Source organism: Myotis daubentonii, chromosome 9 (genome assembly GCF_963259705.1).
Source record: "Myotis daubentonii chromosome 9, mMyoDau2.1, whole genome shotgun sequence".
NCBI classification, from domain to species: Eukaryota; Metazoa; Chordata; class Mammalia; order Chiroptera; family Vespertilionidae; genus Myotis; species Myotis daubentonii.
Window position 1 is genome coordinate 67,938,965 of NC_081848.1, and position 18,924 is coordinate 67,957,888.

The 18,924-nt window shown below is 34.6% G+C and overlaps 3 protein-coding genes across 3 annotated transcripts; all 3 read left to right on the plus strand.

The window, feature by feature from the left end:
- The first annotated feature begins 1,743 nt into the window (after positions 1 to 1,743).
- On the plus strand, positions 1,744 to 4,067 carry LOC132241939 (olfactory receptor 10AG1-like). Its single transcript, XM_059710888.1, is given in 3 exon segments — positions 1,744 to 1,759; positions 3,117 to 3,142; positions 3,144 to 4,067. Coding segments are annotated over 3 exon segments (966 nt in total).
- A 7,929-nt stretch (positions 4,068 to 11,996) lies between these two features.
- On the plus strand, positions 11,997 to 12,962 carry LOC132242291 (olfactory receptor 10AG1-like). Its single transcript, XM_059711193.1, has one exon. It carries the CDS (start codon positions 12,015 to 12,017, stop codon positions 12,960 to 12,962), a length of 948 nt encoding a protein of 315 aa, XP_059567176.1. The 5' UTR covers positions 11,997 to 12,014.
- A 5,043-nt stretch (positions 12,963 to 18,005) lies between these two features.
- On the plus strand, positions 18,006 to 18,641 carry LOC132241940 (olfactory receptor 10AG1-like). The gene has a single exon (XM_059710889.1). The coding sequence runs from the start codon at positions 18,006 to 18,008 to the stop codon at positions 18,639 to 18,641; it is 636 nt and encodes a 211-aa protein (XP_059566872.1).
- Positions 18,642 to 18,924: the final 283 nt, after the last annotated feature.

Below are 18,924 nucleotides of genomic sequence, written 5' to 3' on the forward strand. Positions count from 1 at the left end.
GCCCTCAGAGGCCCCGCTTCTCAGTGTCCCAGCAATTGCTGCAAGCACCTCCAAGAGAAAGCTGCCCTTGAGTTCCGACCGATGCCAGACAGTCCAGTTTCTCCCATATGAGTCTGGGTCCCCAGAGACTTACCCGGAACTGGAGCTCAGAGCTTGAGACTCCCTACTGACTGAAAAAGACAACTGTGTCCTCACCCACCAGCCCTCACCGCATGTGCCTCCGTACCTCTGTACTTTACTTCTGCACCGCAGCTCCTCTGAGTCTCGGTATGCTTTTCTCTTTCCTTCTAGTTGTAGAATTTCAACTCAGCTAGCCTTCCTGTGATTCTGGATGATGTCCGTTCCATCTTTTAGTTGTATTCTTAAAGTGGTTGTGCTAAGCAACAATCTACGGTGTTTACCTATGCCGCCATCTTGGTTTTCCTCTATTGCTATGTTTAGATTTAGCATATGTTCACCATTGGATTCAGATTTCTCTTTAATATTATGATATAAAGTGCTGGAATTTGAACAGGATATATATATATATATATATATATATATATATATATATATATATATATATATATTCCTCAATTTCTCTAGTCAATTTCACTATTTTTATGGATGGAACACCACAAAATACCAACCAGAAGCAAATTTCACTTCAATGATGGAGTTGGTCCTTTGGGGATTTTATTGTATTCCCAATCACGGAATGTTTCTTTTTAGGACATCTTTCTTGCTCGTGTGATATGACTCATAGGAAAAGGCATTATTATGCTCATAACTAAGCACCACCAGCCAGGACAATGCTTATTTTTGAGTGGCTTACAATTTTTTAATTACTCTTCACTTTATGGTGCTTCCCAGATATTGCATTTTTAAATTTTATTTATTTATTTTTAATTAAATTTTGGGGGGTAACATTGGTTAATGATTATGTAGGTGTCAAGTGTACAATTCTAAGATTCATCATCTGTATATTGCACTATATAACCACCACCCAAAGCCAAATCTCTGTCACCATATATTTTACTTTCCTTTATCCTTTACTAACCCCCACCCTCCTTCCTTCTGGTAGCACTATGCTGTTGCCTGTGTTTCTGAATCATTTCAATATATTCCCTTTGTTCATAACATGAATAAAATCATCCAGAATTTTGTCAGCACACACGAGAAGCTCTACTTTCCACAACAGTTAATCTAGGGACAGAGACTTTCACTCATGAAAAGGGATCTAACTGCCCAATGCATGGAAGAGAGGAAGTGTGCCATGTCCATGTGATAAAACATGTGCACATTTTTCTAAAATTGTGGATGCTCTAGATATGTACGAATTATAGGAATAAATAAAGGAATGCAATCCACACCAATTATGAAGGATCTGAAATACAATACATAGAAGGGTTTTTAACTTTATCTTCAAAGTAAAACTAGGTGATTAAATGGTATTCTTCACCCAGGGACTACCCTATACTGGGAGCTTTATGCCAAGAAGGGGTTGAGGAAGACAGGTCATCTACAGAGAAAGCAGTGTTGAGTGATAAACCCGGATGATTGCCAAACAGAAGCAGTCACCTAGAAATTAAATTGGTACACGGGAGAAAGATGTCCCCCAGGGTGAGCATGGCTACTTCCTACTTAAGAACAGCCAGCGTGAAGCTAGCAAGAATTGTAGAGTTACCGTGACTGACACCAAAGCACCAAGGAACTTAAAAAGTTTACAGGTTAGAAAGCATCTACACTCACAAAGTCAAGTTCATGCAGATCCATAAAGGTAAGCGGTAATTTTGTTTTAAGCTTACTTAATTTAAAGATAGTTATAAACTTGAGGATCAACAAACAAAGAATAAAACAGGGAAGCATGAAATTCTAGGATCTTTATCTGAAAATGAATAATTACTTAGGATAAATCATGCAGTTCTTAACTTTCTTAATTATAAAGTAAAATTAGAAATATGTGAAATAGAAATAGTAATATTATTTACAATAAAATTATTCACTTCATGTAATTTTGAAAACTAGTACTGCTGAAATAGGGAACTGTGAAAAAATATTTCTCTTATCAGTTTTAATTTATCAAAGTATTAAGGGAAAAACAGCTGATGAGGCTAGAAGGTGACAACAAGTGTAGTAGACTTGATGAGATGGGAAAACATAATATTTGTTTTGGAAAGGTGAAATCAAATATTAATAAAGTGTAATAGAAATTGTCAGACTATGTTGACTGTTTGATACTGGGGGAATTTAACATAAATTAAAGCAAGATTGTGTGTGTATATTTATGTTTGTATTTACTTTTATTCATATGTTCCAACTATCTACATGTCCAGAGCAAATAATTAGGATGAATCACAGTTATATTTTATTAGGCAAAATTATGAAGGGAAAAGAGAAAAAGAGAATTATATTTGGTTTCAATTGGGGGTGAATGAGCCATATTTCTTGACTGAGTTAAAGGTTTATTTATAGTTATCAGACAGTGCATACACTGTGTATGAGAAGTTAATAGGGAAGTTATTTAACAGGATGATAGAATTGTTTTTTATATTTAGCATAAATGATAGGTGTGGTACATAGAGTAGAACATTAATATTGAATATATTTATTCCCTAACTTAAAAGGTTTGTTTAGAGAAAGCTGATTCTCATTGATTATATAAGTGGGAAGACTTAAAGCTCATTTGAAATAAGAATAACGAAAAACTGTAAGAGAAAAGCTTTACATTGAAAAAAGATGGAATAGGTCAATCAATACAGAAAAAAAATGATGAACTCAGACAAAAACAATAGAAAAAGCTTGCCTCATAATTCCACCCTTAATAGGGGTGCAATGATTAGATATTATTATTGCACAGTTACCTCTAAATAACAATGCACACTTCTCTTTTCCTTTTCATATTGTTCCACTTAAGTATAAAATATATTAGGATTTTATTTCTTTGATTTATTTTAACTGCATATCAGTTCATTTCTGAAGTTTCTAATATTTCCTAGAAATAGAGCAAGGTAATGTTGGAAATAATCTTAGAGTTTATAGAAATACTTTCATGCATTTAACCCAGTTAAAAGAACATGGAGATGTGGTTCAAGAACATCAATGAATTAACCATCTTGAATTTACCATATTTGCAGATGGAGAACAGATTAAACACGGGAAACTCAAATTTCACTGCAATGATGGAATTTGTTCTTTTGGGGTTTTCTGACATTCCCAATATCCAATGGATTCTTTTTGGGATATTTTTAGTCATCTATCTGACTATCCTCATATGCAACAGCATCATAATACTGATAACAAAAACTGACCCTGCTCTCCAGACCCCCATGTATTTTTTCCTCAGCAATTTTTCCTTTCTAGAAATCTGTTACGTAACAGTCACTATCCCAAGAATGCTCATGGACCTTGTGACCCAGAAAGGAAACATTTCCTTGCTTGCTTGTGCTACACAGATGTGTTTTGTCCTGATGTTCGGAGGCTCAGAGTGTCTCCTCCTGACTGTGATGGCCTATGACCGCTACGTGGCCATTTGTAACCCTCTGCACTACCCTCTAGTCATGAACCACCAGGTCTGTGTCCAGCTGGTGACTGCCTCTTGGGTCAGTGGAGTTCCAGTCGTAATTGGCCAAACATGCCAGATTTTTTCTCTGCCCTTTTGTGGGTCTAACACAATTAATCATTTCTTCTGTGACATCCCACCACTACTCAAGCTAGCTTGTGGGGACACATTTGTGAATGAGATAGCAGTCTATGTAGTTGCAGTGATATTTATCATGGTTCCATTTCTGTTGATTGTTGTCTCCTATGGCAAAATTATTTCCAGCATTCTGAAATTGTCTTCAGCCAGAGGGAGGGCTAAAGCCTTCTCCACCTGTTCATCTCACCTGATTGTTGTAGTCTTATTCTACGGAACGGCTACTATAACTTATTTACAACCCAAACCAAATCAATCTGAAGGAATTGGGAAACTGATCTCCCTTTTCTACACCGTTTTGATCCCAACATTGAACCCCATTATATATACTCTGAGGAACAAAGACATCATGATGGCGCTGAAAAAATTAGCAACTAAGTTACTACGATGACTCAAAGACTTGAACTTGCTATCAGGTTTGTTTATATATTTATCACATAGATACAACAGGAAAAAAAATCTAGTTTCATTCCTATTTTATTGTTTTCAAAAATTTATGCATTTTTTTAAAAAAAATTTTATTGTTGAGAGTATTACAGATGTTCCCCTATTTCTCCTCTTTTGCCCTCACCCTGATTTTTCAGTAATGATCATTAATATCATCATAGCTACCTCACATTATGTTAAGGGGGTTTAGTTTCATAGAGTTAACTAAAGGGATTCTGTGTAATCAGAGCACAAATTATCTGAATTGTAATAATCTAATTTGAAGGTTCATCCAGTCACTATGAACTAGGGAGGAAAGAGATTGGCTGAGCAATACAATGATACTTAACTGAGTGTGTTACTAACCAGATATTACAGTCATGTTCCGTGATACATTTTCTTTAACCTTCCCATTTCTTCAGATATATTTATTGACCTCTACTGCATTGTGATTATCTTGGGCCAACGAGGGAAAACCAGCAGCAGCTGAGCTGGTGGAAGCAGGGCAATTCTAGCATTTTTTTTTTCTGTTTGTTGTTGGTTTTTGCATTTTTCCTGTTTCTATCTCCTGTCACTCTCCACGGTTCTTTAAGATTACAATCCTGAGGGTGTCACCTCTATTATTCCAGCATTAACTGTCTCTGATAACATCATCCTTCCCCTTACAACTTCGAGTTTTGCTTCAGTGATATCTACTTAATATTAGAAGTATCTGAAATTTTTACTTTAAACTATCCATATCAATGTGTATTGGGTTGAATATAGGACCATATATATCTAGAACTTGAAAATGTGGCCTTATTTGGAAAAAATAAAAGGCCATTGCAGTTGCATCAAATTAAGAAATAAGATCATCCTGACTTAAGGTGGACACTAAATCCCATGACCAGTGTCTTTATGAGACAGGAAGGCATAGAGGTTTAGAAAACAGATAGAGACACGGAGAAAACCATGTGAAGATTGAGGTAGAGATTGGAGGGATGCACCCAAGAACCATGCAGCCAAGAAGATCAGAAGTCAGCAAACGCTGGAAGAAACAAGAAAGTTTTTTCCTTAAAGCCTTCGGAGGGAGTGAGAACCTGCCAACACCGTGATTTGGGACTCTGAATTCTAGAACTGTGAGAGACCTAATTTTGTTGTGTTAAGCCACTCAATCTGTAGTAATTTGTTACAGTAGATCAAAGAAAGTAATACACCAGCTCAGTAGTCTTTTCATTAAAATGCTTTTATGTGAATTATCTGGCATGATTTCTGTATCATTTGTGGGCAATGATTTGGTGGTTTGTGTGTTTTTTAAATAAAATGAAAATAGTTATCTTTTTAAGTAAAACAATTCATAGAAGTAACCTCAAGTGGTAGAAATAATATTTGCCCAAGAATGAGTATTGCAAGGGTTTGTTCAAGAATGCTTATTAAAGGTTTTTTTTATTGTGCAACAGCAAACTGGAAGCAAAGGGAAGACCCTCTGAGCTAGAAACCACTAACACACTGGAAAACATCTGCAGCAGCAACACTGCAGAGCACCTCAAGATAATGGATCAGATCCACTTCTCTGAAGACATCCCAAGCTTTGCTGACATGTGAGAAAGAATGCACATGTGTGTAGGTCATAGCTCCATTTTTATAAAACAAAGAAGGATAGAACTCCACAACCTCATGTAGGATTTTGCATGAGCTTGTCAGTAGTGGGCGTGTATTCACATTGGCAATATCTGGCAGGTTGTGGACGAGAAGAGAATATTGCCTTCCTCACAGTGTAGAATTTCAAACAATTTCTGATTTACATATTATAGTTTTATTTAGATTTAGGACTTGTTACAAAGAAATTATAATACATAAAACAAAAAATAACTGTTTTTTTCTAATTAAGGTATAAGTGCTATATAATATTATAGTGGTTTCAGGTGTACAAGACAATGAGTTGATGTTCATCTACTAGTATATTGTGAAGTGATCACTGCAATAAATCTACTTAACATCCATTGCCATATATAGTTTTGAAACATTATTTTCTTATGATGAGGACTTTTAAGACCTACTCACCTAGCAACTTTCAAATATGCAACACAGTATTAACTATAGTCACCTAGGTCACATCTTCTGATCTATTGATCTTATGACTCCAAGTTTTTATCTTTGTCAGCCTTCATCCATTTTGCCCACCCAACAACCCTGCTTCTGGCAACCACCAAATACTCTGTTCTCTGTGTTTTAGAAAATAGTGGTTTGCCCCAGCTGGTTTGGCTCAGTGGATAGAGCATCAGCTTGTGGACTGAAGGATTCCACGTTTGATTCCAGTCAAGGGCACATGCCTGGGTTATGGGCTCCTGATGTTCCTATCTCTCTCTCCCTCTCCCTGCCTCTCTGAAACCAATATGAATATATTTAAAAAAGAAAAAGAAAATATTGGCTTCTTCATAGTGGCAGGATTTCAAATAATTTCTGATTTATTTATTATTATGTTTTTATTTATTCTTTGAATCCATTACAAAAATAATGTAATATGTAACTCAAAAGAAATAACTTTTTATTCAGTAAATAAAAACTACATAACAAATAAAAAAGCAGCTATAACTAAATATGAAAGAAAGAAGATGACTTATTTTATTTCACTCTGATTTTTGTATTGATATTTTTCATTTATTTTAGAACACTGTAGAACTCTGAGAATCAAGATTCATCATACTCACCATGTAAAGAAGATGGATGTGAGCTCAAAATTTGCACTCCAATCAAAGCTGAAAATTTGGATTTCTCACCTTCATTATGATACAGGAAATTGAAACAGAACTGATAATAAAACACTTTGGAGATCATAGAATCCTACATAAATACAGCATGTATGTGTTAGTAATTAATCATGTAATAACTGGAATTAATTTGGACCAAATCCCTTTTTAATAAGAAGAGATACTGGTTTATCTTTATTTATATCTGTTTCTATGACTTACTATTGAAAAAATATATATGCTACATTAGAGATTAATTCTATGATTTTTTTTCAGTAAAACATATTTTTAGAAGTAATTTTTTCTTAAGAATAGTTGGCGTACAATAGTATACAAACATGGGATTGCTCATTTCTTTTTCATCTTTTTTTTTACTCTTTGTACTTTTATTTGCTTTAAAATATACTCTTTGTTTTCTTTCTAACCTTTACTTTCCAAACCACCTTATTCTTTTTGAGAGAGATGGGTTTCTGTTAACCTTAAAAATAGAGAGCCAAAGTGAAAGGTAACAGCATTTATTTGAGATTAAAGAAAATAGCTACTTGGGTAGCACTGATTAAGACAGAAACCCAAATAGTGTTTGGGGTTGAGAGATAGAGGCAAGGGTTATTTAGGTAAAATGGAAGGGAAATAAATACACGAATAGAAGGAATATCTGTTGATGCCAATGAGCAAGGAAGAAATTTCTATAGGTGCAACCAAACTGCACCTACAGAAATTCAGAGTATGGACTTGTTACAAAAAATTATAGTATGTAAAACACACAAAGAAAAATTTTATTTTTCTAATTGAGGTATTATTGGTATATAACAAATTAAAGACAATCTTAGAATTAGCACTACCATGTGTGAGATAACTTCTGATTAGACCAAAGCTGAAATAGGAAGGTGGGACAGATAATGCTTTCAAATCAGAGGCTAATGCATGTTTAATACAAATTAAGGGAGCCATTTTCTCAAGGCCACCATGACATTCTTATTCCTCAGAATGTATATCATTAGCTATATTTGGTAGTGCTATTTCTAAGATTGTCTAATTTTCAATCTGTAGTAAGGATGTCTGCTTCCCTGTTAGCTCTGAAAATAATTGGAATACAGTGTTACTTTGGTCCAGTTTAAAGGCTATTTTTCCCAGTCAAACATTCCAAAGGTTTGAGGACTATAAGTCATGTTAGGCAATTGCTCTGGGACGGCAACACTGACTCTGTTTTGAAGTAGCTCTATCTAAATTAATTTTCACAGCTCTTTATATCTTAAAAAGAGAACTAAAAACTTTAAGACAATACTTTAGCACTTGACCTTTAGGGAGCAACTTTCTAATCATTATCCTACATAATAAAGAGGTAATATGCAAATTGACCATCTCTCCAACACACAAGATGGCCACCCCCATGTGGACACAAGATGGCCTGCAGGGGAGGGCAGTAGTGGGCAATCAGGCTAGCACGGGAGGAGAGCTTGGGGGGACAAGCCCTGCAGGGGAGGGCAGTTGGGGAGAATCAGGCCTTCAGGGTAGGGCAGTCAGGGGTGACCAGGCCTGCTGGGTAGGGCAGTTGGGGGCAATTGGCCTTTCAGGGGAGCAGTTAGGCATAGATCAGGCTGGCATGGTAGTGGTTAGGGTGTTATCACGATGACAGGCAAAAGTCTTAGGGGCTATTAGGCAGACAGGCAGGTGAGCGTTTGGGAGCCAGTAGTCCTGGATTGTGAAAGGGATGTCTGACTGCCCGATGGGATTGGGACAAAATGGGCAGTTGGACATCCTTCGAGGGGTCCCAGATTGGAGAGGGTGCAGGCTGGGCTGAGGGACACAGCCCCACCCCCATGTACAAATATCATGCACCTGGCTTCTAGTATTTTATTATAATTTATACTACTTAATTTTATTTTTTTTATTTTTCATCTCAGATATATTATTAAAATGAGAACAAGTAATCATATCAGTTTATATGGACTAGACAACATTCCTGAAATAATATTATCTATGCAATTTATTTCATAAGTTCATTATTAATTAACCACTTTTAATTCAAAATATATTTATTAATGATTGCATGATGGTATTGGGTAAATGAAAGATCGTCAAATATAATATCTAGTGATAATGTTTATTTATTTGATTTTGATAGATAAATTAAACAGAAATACAATGTCAGAGCAAAGTACATGCAGTTAGGAAGAGCTATAGCAGTATTAGAGTTAAGGAATGACACACACTGTACTTACAAAAAGTTATATGTAAGAGTTGTATTACCAAAAAGTAAAATTCAAACTTTTATGGTGAGCACTCCATTGGGAATTATAGTAGATATAAATGTTTCTATTGTAGATTGTAATATGTGGAATAAAAAGAGAGTAAAAACCTGGGCTCTGTCCACAAACAAAAATAGAAATGCGTGCTTCTAGAACCTTTCAATTCCATTAAAATGCAAACCTACTGTATATTTTATTGTATTGCTATGTTTAGATTTAGCATATGTTCACCATTGGATTCAGTTCTTCTCTTTAATATTATGATATAAAATGCTGGAATTTGAACAGGATATATATATATTCCTCAATTTCTCTAGTCAATAAAAAAAATCAAAAAGATAAATGATTAATTTCACTATTTTTACAGCTGGAACACCACAAAATACCAACCAGAAGCAAATTTCACTTCAATAATGGAATTTTTCTTTTGGGGATTTTATTGTATTCCCAATCACTGAATGTTTCTTTTTATGACATTTTTCTTGCTCATGTGATATGACTCATAGGAAAAGGCATTATTATGCTCATAACTAAGCACCACCAGCCAGGACAATGCTTATTTTTGAGTGGCTTACAATTTTTTAATTACTCTTCACTTTATGGTGCTTCCCAGATATTGCATTTTTAAATTTTATTTATTTATTTTTAATTAAATTTTGGGGGGTAACATTGGTTAATGATTATGTAGGTGTCAAGTGTACAATTCTAAGATTCATCATCTGTATATTGCACTATATACCCACCACCCAAAGCCAAATCTCTGTCACCATATATTTTACTTTCCTTTATCCTTTACTAACCCCCACCCTCCTTCCTTCTGGTAGCACTATGCTGTTGCCTGTGTTTCTGAATCATTTCAATATATTCCCTTTGTTCATAACATGAATAAAATCATCCAGAATTTTGTCAGCACACACGAGAAGCTCTACTTTCCACAACAGTTAATCTAGGGACAGAGACTTTCACTCATGAAAAGGGATCTAACTGCCCAATGCATGGAAGAGAGGAAGTGTGCCATGTCCATGTGATAAAACATGTGCACATTTTTCTAAAATTGTGGATGCTCTAGATATGTACGAATTATAGGAATAAATAAAGGAATGCAATCCACACCAATTATGAAGGATCTGAAATACAATACATAGAAGGGTTTTTAACTTTATCTTCAAAGTAAAACTAGGTGATTAAATGGTATTTCTTCACCCAGGGACTACCCTATACTGGGAGCTTTATGCCAAGAAGGGGTTGAGGAAGACAGGTCATCTACAGAGAAAGCAATGTCAAGTGATAAACCCGGATGATTGCCAAACAGAAGCAGTCACCTAGAAATTAAATTGGTACACGGGAGAAAGATGTCCCCCAGGGTGAGCATGGCTACTTCCTACTTAAGAACAGCCAGCGTGAAGCTAGCAAGAATTGTAGAGTTACCGTGACTGACACCAAGGCACCAAGGAACTTAAAAAGTTTACAGGTTAGAAAGCATCTACACTCACAAAGTCAAGTTCATTCAAATCCATAAAGGTAAGTGGTAAACGTGTTTCAAGCTTATTTAATTTAAAGATAGTTATAAACTTGAGGATCAACATACAAAGAATAAAACAGGTAAGCACTTAAATTCTAGGATCTTAATCTAAAAATGAATAATTACTTAGGATAAATCATGCAGTTCTTAACTTTCTTAATATAGTAAAATTAGAAATATGTTAAATAGAAATAATCTTATCAGTTTTGTTTATCAAAGTATTAAGGCAAAGACAGCTGATGGGGCTAGAAGGTGGCAATAGGTGTAGTAGATTTGATGAGATAGGAAAACATAATATTTGTTTTGGAAAGTTACAACTAAAATATTAATAAAGCGTAACAGAAATTGTCAGACTGTGTTGATTGTCTGATCCTGAAGGACTTTAACAAACTAAATCAAGATTGTGTGTATGCGTGTGTGTGTGTTTAGTTTCATTCATTATTCCAGCTATTTGCATGTCCAGAACATATAATTGAGTTTCATAAAAGTCATATTTTATTAGAAAAAATTATGAAGGGGAAAGAGAAAAAGGGAATTGCATTTGGTTACAATTGGGGGTGAATGAGCCATGTTTCTCGACTGAGTTAAAGGTTTATTTATTTATATTTATCATAAATTGCATACACTGTATATGAGATGTTAATAGGGAAAGTTATTTAACAGGATGATAGAACTGTTTTTTGTACTTAGCTTAAGTGATAGGTGTGGTACATAAAGTAGAACATTAATATTAAATATATTATTCCCAAACTTAAGGTTTGTTTAGAGAAAGTTGATTCTCATTGATTATATAATTGGGAAGACTTAAAGCTCACTTTGAATAAGAATAAAGAAAAACTGTAAGAGAAAAGCTTTACATTGAAAGAAAATGGACTAAGTCAATCAATAGAGACTAAAAATGATGAACTCAGACAAAAACAATGGATAAAGCCGACATCACTGCAGGGGTTGGGTGTCAATTGGGGAAAAAGGAGACATATGTAAAACTTTAGACAATAATATATATATATATATATATATATATATATATATATATATATATATATATATATATATATAATATATAATAGTAAAAGCCTGCACCATAATTACACTCTTAAAAGTGGTGCAATGATTAGATATTAATATTACACAATAAGCTCTAAATAATAATGCACACTTCTCATTTCCTTTTATATCTTTTCTCTTAGTAAAAATACATTAGGATTTTATTTCTTGGATTTATTTTAGCTGCATATCAGTTCATTTCTGAAGTTTCAAATACCATTTCCTAGAAATAGAGCAAGGAAATGATGGAAATAATCTTAGAGTTTATAGAAATACTTTCATGCATTTAACCCAGTTAAAAGAACAGGGAGATGTGGTTCAAGAACATCAATGAATTAACCATCTTGAATTTACCATATTTGCAGATGGAGAACAGATTAAAAACAGGAAACTCAAATTTCACTGCAATGATGGAATTTGTTCTTTTGGGGTTTTCTGACATTCCCAATATCCAATGGATTCTTTTTGGGATATTTTTAGTCATCTATCTGACTATCCTCATCAGCAATAGCATCATAATAATGGTAACAAAAATTGAGCCTGCTCTCCAGACCCCCATGTATTTTTTCCTCAGCAATTTTTCCTTTCTAGAAATCTGTTACGTAACAGTCACTATCCCAAGAATGCTCATGGACCTTGTGACCCAGAAAGGAAACATTTCTTTGCTTGCTTGTGCTACACAGATGTGTTTTGTTTATATTCTCGGAGGCTCAGAGTGTCTCCTCCTGACTGTGATGGCCTATGACCGCTACGTGGCCATTTGTAACCCTCTGCACTACCATCTAGTCATGAACCACAAGGTCTGTGTCCAGCTGGTAACTGCCTCCTGGGTCAGTGGAGTGCCAGTCATGGTTGGCCAAACATGCCAGGTTTTGTCTCTGCCCTTTTGTGGGTCTAACACAATTAATCATTTCTTCTGTGACATCCCACCACTACTCAGGATAGCTTGTGGGGACACATTTGTGAATGAGATAGCAGTCTATGTAGTTGCAGTGATATTTATCATGGTTCCATTTCTGTTGATTGTTGTCTCCTATGGCAAAATTATTTCCAGCATTCTGAAATTGTCTTCAGCCAGAGGGAGGGCTAAAGCCTTCTCCACCTGTTCATCTCACCTGATTGTTGTAGTCTTATTCTATGGAACGGGTACTATCGCTTATTTACAACCCAAACCAAATCAATCTGACGGAACTGGGAAACTGATCTCCCTTTTCTACACCGTTTTGATCCCAACATTGAACCCCATTATATATACTCTGAGGAACAAAGACATCACAATGGCACTGAAAAATCTAGCAACTAAGTTCTTATGATGACTCAAAGACTTGAACTTGCTAACAGGTTTGCTTATTCATTTATCACATAGATACAACAGGAAAAAATCTAGCTTCATTCCTATATTGTTGTTTTCAGATATTTCTGCACATTCTTAAAAATTTGTTTTTATTGTTGAGAGTATTACTGATGTTCCTCCAATTCTCCCCTTTGCTCCTCCACCCATTTTTAAGTAATGATCATTAATATCATCATAGCAACCTCACATTATGTTAAGGAGCCTTAGTTTCATATAGTTAAGTAAAGGGCTTCTGTATAATCAGAGCACAAATTATCTCAATTGTAACAATCTAATTTGAAGATTCATCCTGTCACTATGAACTAGTGAGGAAAGAGATGACTGAGCAATACAATGATACTTGTATATCAAGTGTTATATAACCAGATATTAGAGTCATGTTCCGTGATATATTTTCTTTAACCTCCCCATTTCTTCAGATATATGTACTGACCTCTACTGCATTGTGATTATATTTGGCCAACAAGGGAAAACCAGCAGCAGCTGAGATGGTAAAAGCAGGGGAATCCTAGTATGTGTGTGTTTCCTGTTTGTTTGTTTGTTTGTGTATTTTCCTCGTTTCTATCTCCTGTTACTGTCCATGGTGCTTTAAGATTACATTCCTGAGGGTGTCACCTCTATTATGCCAGCACTAACTGATTCTGATAATATCATCCCTCCCCTTACCACTTCGAGTTTTGCTTCAGTAATATCTACTTAGTATTAGAAGTATCTGAAATTTTTACTCTAAACTATCCATATCAATGTGTATTGGATTGAATATAGGACCATATTTACCTAGAACTTGAAAATGTGGCCATATTGGAAAAATAAAGGCCTTTGCAGTTGCATCAAATTAAGGAAATAAGATCATCCTGACTTAAGGTGGACACTAAATCCCATGACCAGTGTCCTTATGAGACAGAAAGGCAAAGGAAGTTTAGAAAACGATAGAGACACGGAGAACACTATTTGGAGATTGAGGCAGAGATTGGAGGGATGCACCTAAGACCCATACAGACAAGAAGATCAGGAGTCAGCAAACGCTGGAAGAAACAAGAAAGATTCCTCCTTAAAGCCTTCGGAGGGAGTGAGAACCTGCCAACACCGTGATTTGGGACTCTGAATTCTAGAACTGTGAGAGACCTAATTTTTGTTGTGTTAAGCCACTCAATCTGTAGTGATTTGTTACAGTAGATCAAAGAAAGTAATACACCACATAAATAGTTTTTTCATTAAAATGATTTTATGTGAATCATCTGGAATGATTTCTGTATCGTTTGGGGGCAATAATTTGGTGGGGGTTTTTTCCTTTTGAAAGTAAAATCAAAATAGTAATTCTTTTAATTAAAAAAAAATGCATAGAAGTAACCTCATGTGGTAGAAATAATATTTGCCCAAGAATGAGCATTACATGTGTTTGTTCAAGAATGCTTATTAAAGGTTTTTTGTTGTGCAAAAGCAAGCTGGAAGCAAAGGGAAGGTCCTCTCAGCTGGAACCCATTAACACACTGGAAAACATCTGCAGCAGCAACACTGCAGAGCATCTCAAGACAATGGATCTGAGGACATCCCAAGCTTTGCTGACATGTGAGAAAGAATGCACATGTGTGTAGGTCATAGCTCTATTTTTATAAAACAAAGAAGGATAGAACTCCACAACCTCATGTAGGATTTTGCATGAGCTTGTCAGTAGTAGGCGTGTATTCACATTGGCAATATCTGGCAGGATGAGGACGAGAAGAGAATATTGCCTTCCTCATAGTGTAGAATTTCAAACAATTTCTGATTTACATATTATAGTTTTATTTAGATTTAGGACTTGTTGCAAAGAAATTATAACACATAAAACAAAAAAAGACTTTTTCTAATTGAGCTATAATTGATATATATTATATTGCTTTCAGGTGTACAAGATAATGAATTGATGTTCATTTACTAGTATAGTGTGAAGTGATCACTGCAATAAATCTACTTAACATCCATTGCCATATGTAGTTTTGAAACATTATTTTCTTATGATGAGGAGTTTTAAGACCTACTCACCTAGCAACTTTCAAATATGCAATACAGTATTATTAACTATAGTCACCTAGGTCACATCCTCTGATCTATTGATCTTATAACTCCAAGTTTTTATCTTTGCCCGCCTTTGTCCATTTTGCCCACCCCACAACCTTGCCGCTGGCAACCACCAACTACTCTGTTCTCTGTTTTTTAGAAAATATTTGTTTGCCCTAGGTGGTTTGGCTCAGTGGATAGAGCATCGGCTTGTGGACTGAAGGATTCCACCTTCGATTCCAGGCAAGGGCACATGTCTGGGTTGTGGGTTCAATCCTCAGTAGGGGGTGTGCAGGAGGCATCTGATCAATGATTCTCATTATTGATGATTCTATCTCTCTCTCCCTCTTCCTGCCTCTCTGAAATCAATATGAATATATTTAAAAAAGAAAAAGAAAATATTGGCTTCTTCATAGTGGCAGGATTTCAAATAATTTCTGATTTATTTATTATTATGTTTTTATTTATTGTTTGAATCCATTACAAAAATAATGTAATATGTAACTCAAAAGAAATAACTTTTTATTCAGTAAATAAAAACTACATAACAAATAAAAAAGCAACTATAACTAAATATGAAAGAAAGAAGATGACTTATTTTATTTCACTCTGATTTTTGTATTGATATTTTTCATTTATTTTAGAACACTGTAGAACTCTGAGAATCAAGATTCATCATACTCACCATGTAAAGAAGATGGATGTAAGCTCAAAATTTGCACTCCAATCAAAGCTGAAAATTTGGATTTCTCACCTTCATTGTGATACAGGAAATTGAAACGGAACTGATAATAAAACACTTTGGAGATCATAGAATCCTACGTAAGTACAGCATGTTTGTGTTAATAATTAATCAGGTAAATAACTGAAACTAATTTGGACCAAATCCCTTTTTAATAAGAAAAGATACTGGTTTATCTTTATTTATATCTGTTTCTATGACTTACTATTGAAAAAATATATATGCTACATTAGAGATTAATTCTATGATTTTTTTTCACTAAAACATATTTTTAGAAGTAATTTTTTCATAAGAATAGTTGGCGTACAATAGTATACAAAACATGGGATTGCTCATTTCTTTGTCATCTCTTTTTTTACTCTTTGTACTTTTATTTGCTTTAAAATATACTCTTTGTTTTCTTTCCAAACCACATTATTCTTTTTGGGAAAGATGGGTTTCCGTTAACCTTAAAAATAAAGAGCCAAAGTGAGAGGTAACAGCATTTATTTGAGATTAAAGAAAATAACTACTTGGGTAGCACTGATTAAGACAGAAACGCAAATAGTGTTTGGCGTTGAGAGATAGAGGCAAGGGTTATTTAGGTAAAACGGAAGGGAAATAAATACACGAATAGAAGGAATATCTGTTGATGCCAATGAGCAAGGAAGAAATTTCTATAGGTGCAACCAAACTGCACCTACAGAAATTCAGAGTCTGGACTTGTTACAAAAAATTATAGTATATAAAACACACAAAGAAAAATTTTATTTTTCTAATTGAGGTATTATTGGTATATAACAAATTAAAGACAATCTTAGAATTAGCACTACCATGTGTGAGATAACTTCTGATTAGACCAAAGCTGAAATAGGAACCCGGGGGGACAGATAATGCTTTCAAATCAGAGGCTAATGCATGTTTAATACAAATTAAGGGAGCCATTTTCTCAAGGCCACCATGACATTCTTATTCCTCAGAATGTATGTCATTAACTATATTTGGTAGTGCTACTTCTAAGATTGTCTAATTTTCAATCTGTAGGAAGGATGTCTGCTTCCCTGTTAGCTATGAAAACAATTGGAATACAGTGTTGCTTTGGTCCAGTTAAAAGGCTATTTTTCTCAAACATTCCAAAGGTTTGAGGACTATAAGTCAATTTAGGCAATTGCTCTGGGACAGCAACACTGACTCTATTTTGAAGTAGCTCTATCTAAATTAATTTTCACAGCTCTTTATATCTTAAAAAGAGAAATAAAAACTTTAAGACCATACTTTAATATTTGACTTTTGGGGAGTAACTGTCTAATCATTATATTTTATAATAATTTATACTATTTAATTTGGGATTTTTTTATTTTTTATCTCAGATATATTATTAAAATGAGAACAACTAATCATATCAGTTTATATGGACTAGACAACATTCCTGAGATAATATTATATATGCAATGTATTTCATAAGTTCATTATTAATTAACCACTTTTAGTTCAAAATATATTTATTGACTATTGCTTGATGGTATTGGGTGAGTGAAAGATCTTGAAATATAATGCCTACCGATAATGTTATTTATTTGATTTTTACAGATAAATGAAACAGGAATAAAATGTCAGAGCAAAGTGCATGCAGTTCGGAAGAGCTATAGCAGTATTAGAGCTAAGGAATGACACACACTGTACTTACAAAAAGTTATATGTAAGAGTTGTATTACCAAAATATAAAATTCAAACTTTTATGGTGAGCACTCCATTGGGAATTATACAAGGTGTAAATGTTTCTGCTGTAGATTGTTATATGTGGAATAAAAAGTTCATAAAAAGACCGGGCCCTATCCACAAACAAAAATAGAAATGTGTGCTTCTAGAAGCCTTCAATTCCATTAAAATGCAAACCTACTGTATATTTTATTGTATTGCTATGTTTAGATTTAGCATATGTTCACCATTGGATTCAGTTTTTCTCTTTAATATGATGATATAAAACGCTAGAATTTATATATATATATATATATATATATATATATATATATATATATATTCCTCAATTTCTCTAGTCAATAAAAAAATCAAAAAGATAAATGATTAATTTCACTATTTTTACAGATGGAACACCACAAAATACCAACCAAAAGCAAATTTCACTTCAGTGATGGAGTTTGTTCTTTGGGGATTTTATTGTATTCCCAATCATGGAATGTTTCTTTTTATGACATTTTTCTTGCTTATGTGATACTACTCATGGGAAAAAGCACTATTATTCTCATAACCAGAGTTGACCAGTCTTTCCAAACTCCCCTGTATTTTTTCCTCGGTGATATTTTCTTCCTGGAAATCTATTATGTCTCTGTTACTCTTTCCAGAATATTCATAAATCTTTGGACTCAGAAAAGTATCCTTTTTTTCTTTGCCCATGTTACAAAAGCATGTTTTATCTTTATGCTTAGAAACACAGAATGCTTTCTCCTAATGGTCTGTGACCGCCATGTGGCCATTTGTCACATTCTGATCATGGTTATGAACCATGAGCCCTGTATCTGGCTGATGATGACTGGCTGTTGGATGAGTGGAATTCCAGTCACATTAGGGCAAACATACCATATTTTCTCCCTGCCATTTAGTGGCTCTAACCAAACTAATCACTTCTTCTGTGACATCCTTCCAATGCTCAAGCTGGCCCGTGGGGACACTTTTCTGAATGAGATGCTGGTCTTGACAGTTGCTATGCTGTTGAAGATGATCCCCTTTTTGTTGGCACTTGGTTCCTACAGTAAAATCATCTCTACCATCATGAAGTCACAAACGCTTTCTGCTCTTGCTCATTTCACAACATATGTGGCTCTATTCTGTGCATCTGGAATCATTACATATTTATAACCCAAATCCAAACACTATTCCAGAACAGAGAAATTTATCTCTCTTTGCTACATATTTTTAGCCTGATGTTTAACCCCATGACATACATTCTGAGGAATAAGGAAGTCATGATGGTGCTGAGAAAATGTCTCTCTTAATTTTTAGTATTAAACACATGTTAACCACTGATTTGAATGCATTGTCTGTCCCCCCCACTCTATCTTGGCTTTTGTCTAATCAGAAATTATCTTGTACTTTTCTGCCCTAATATGACTTGATTGTGCTTACTCATTCTTGAACTTGC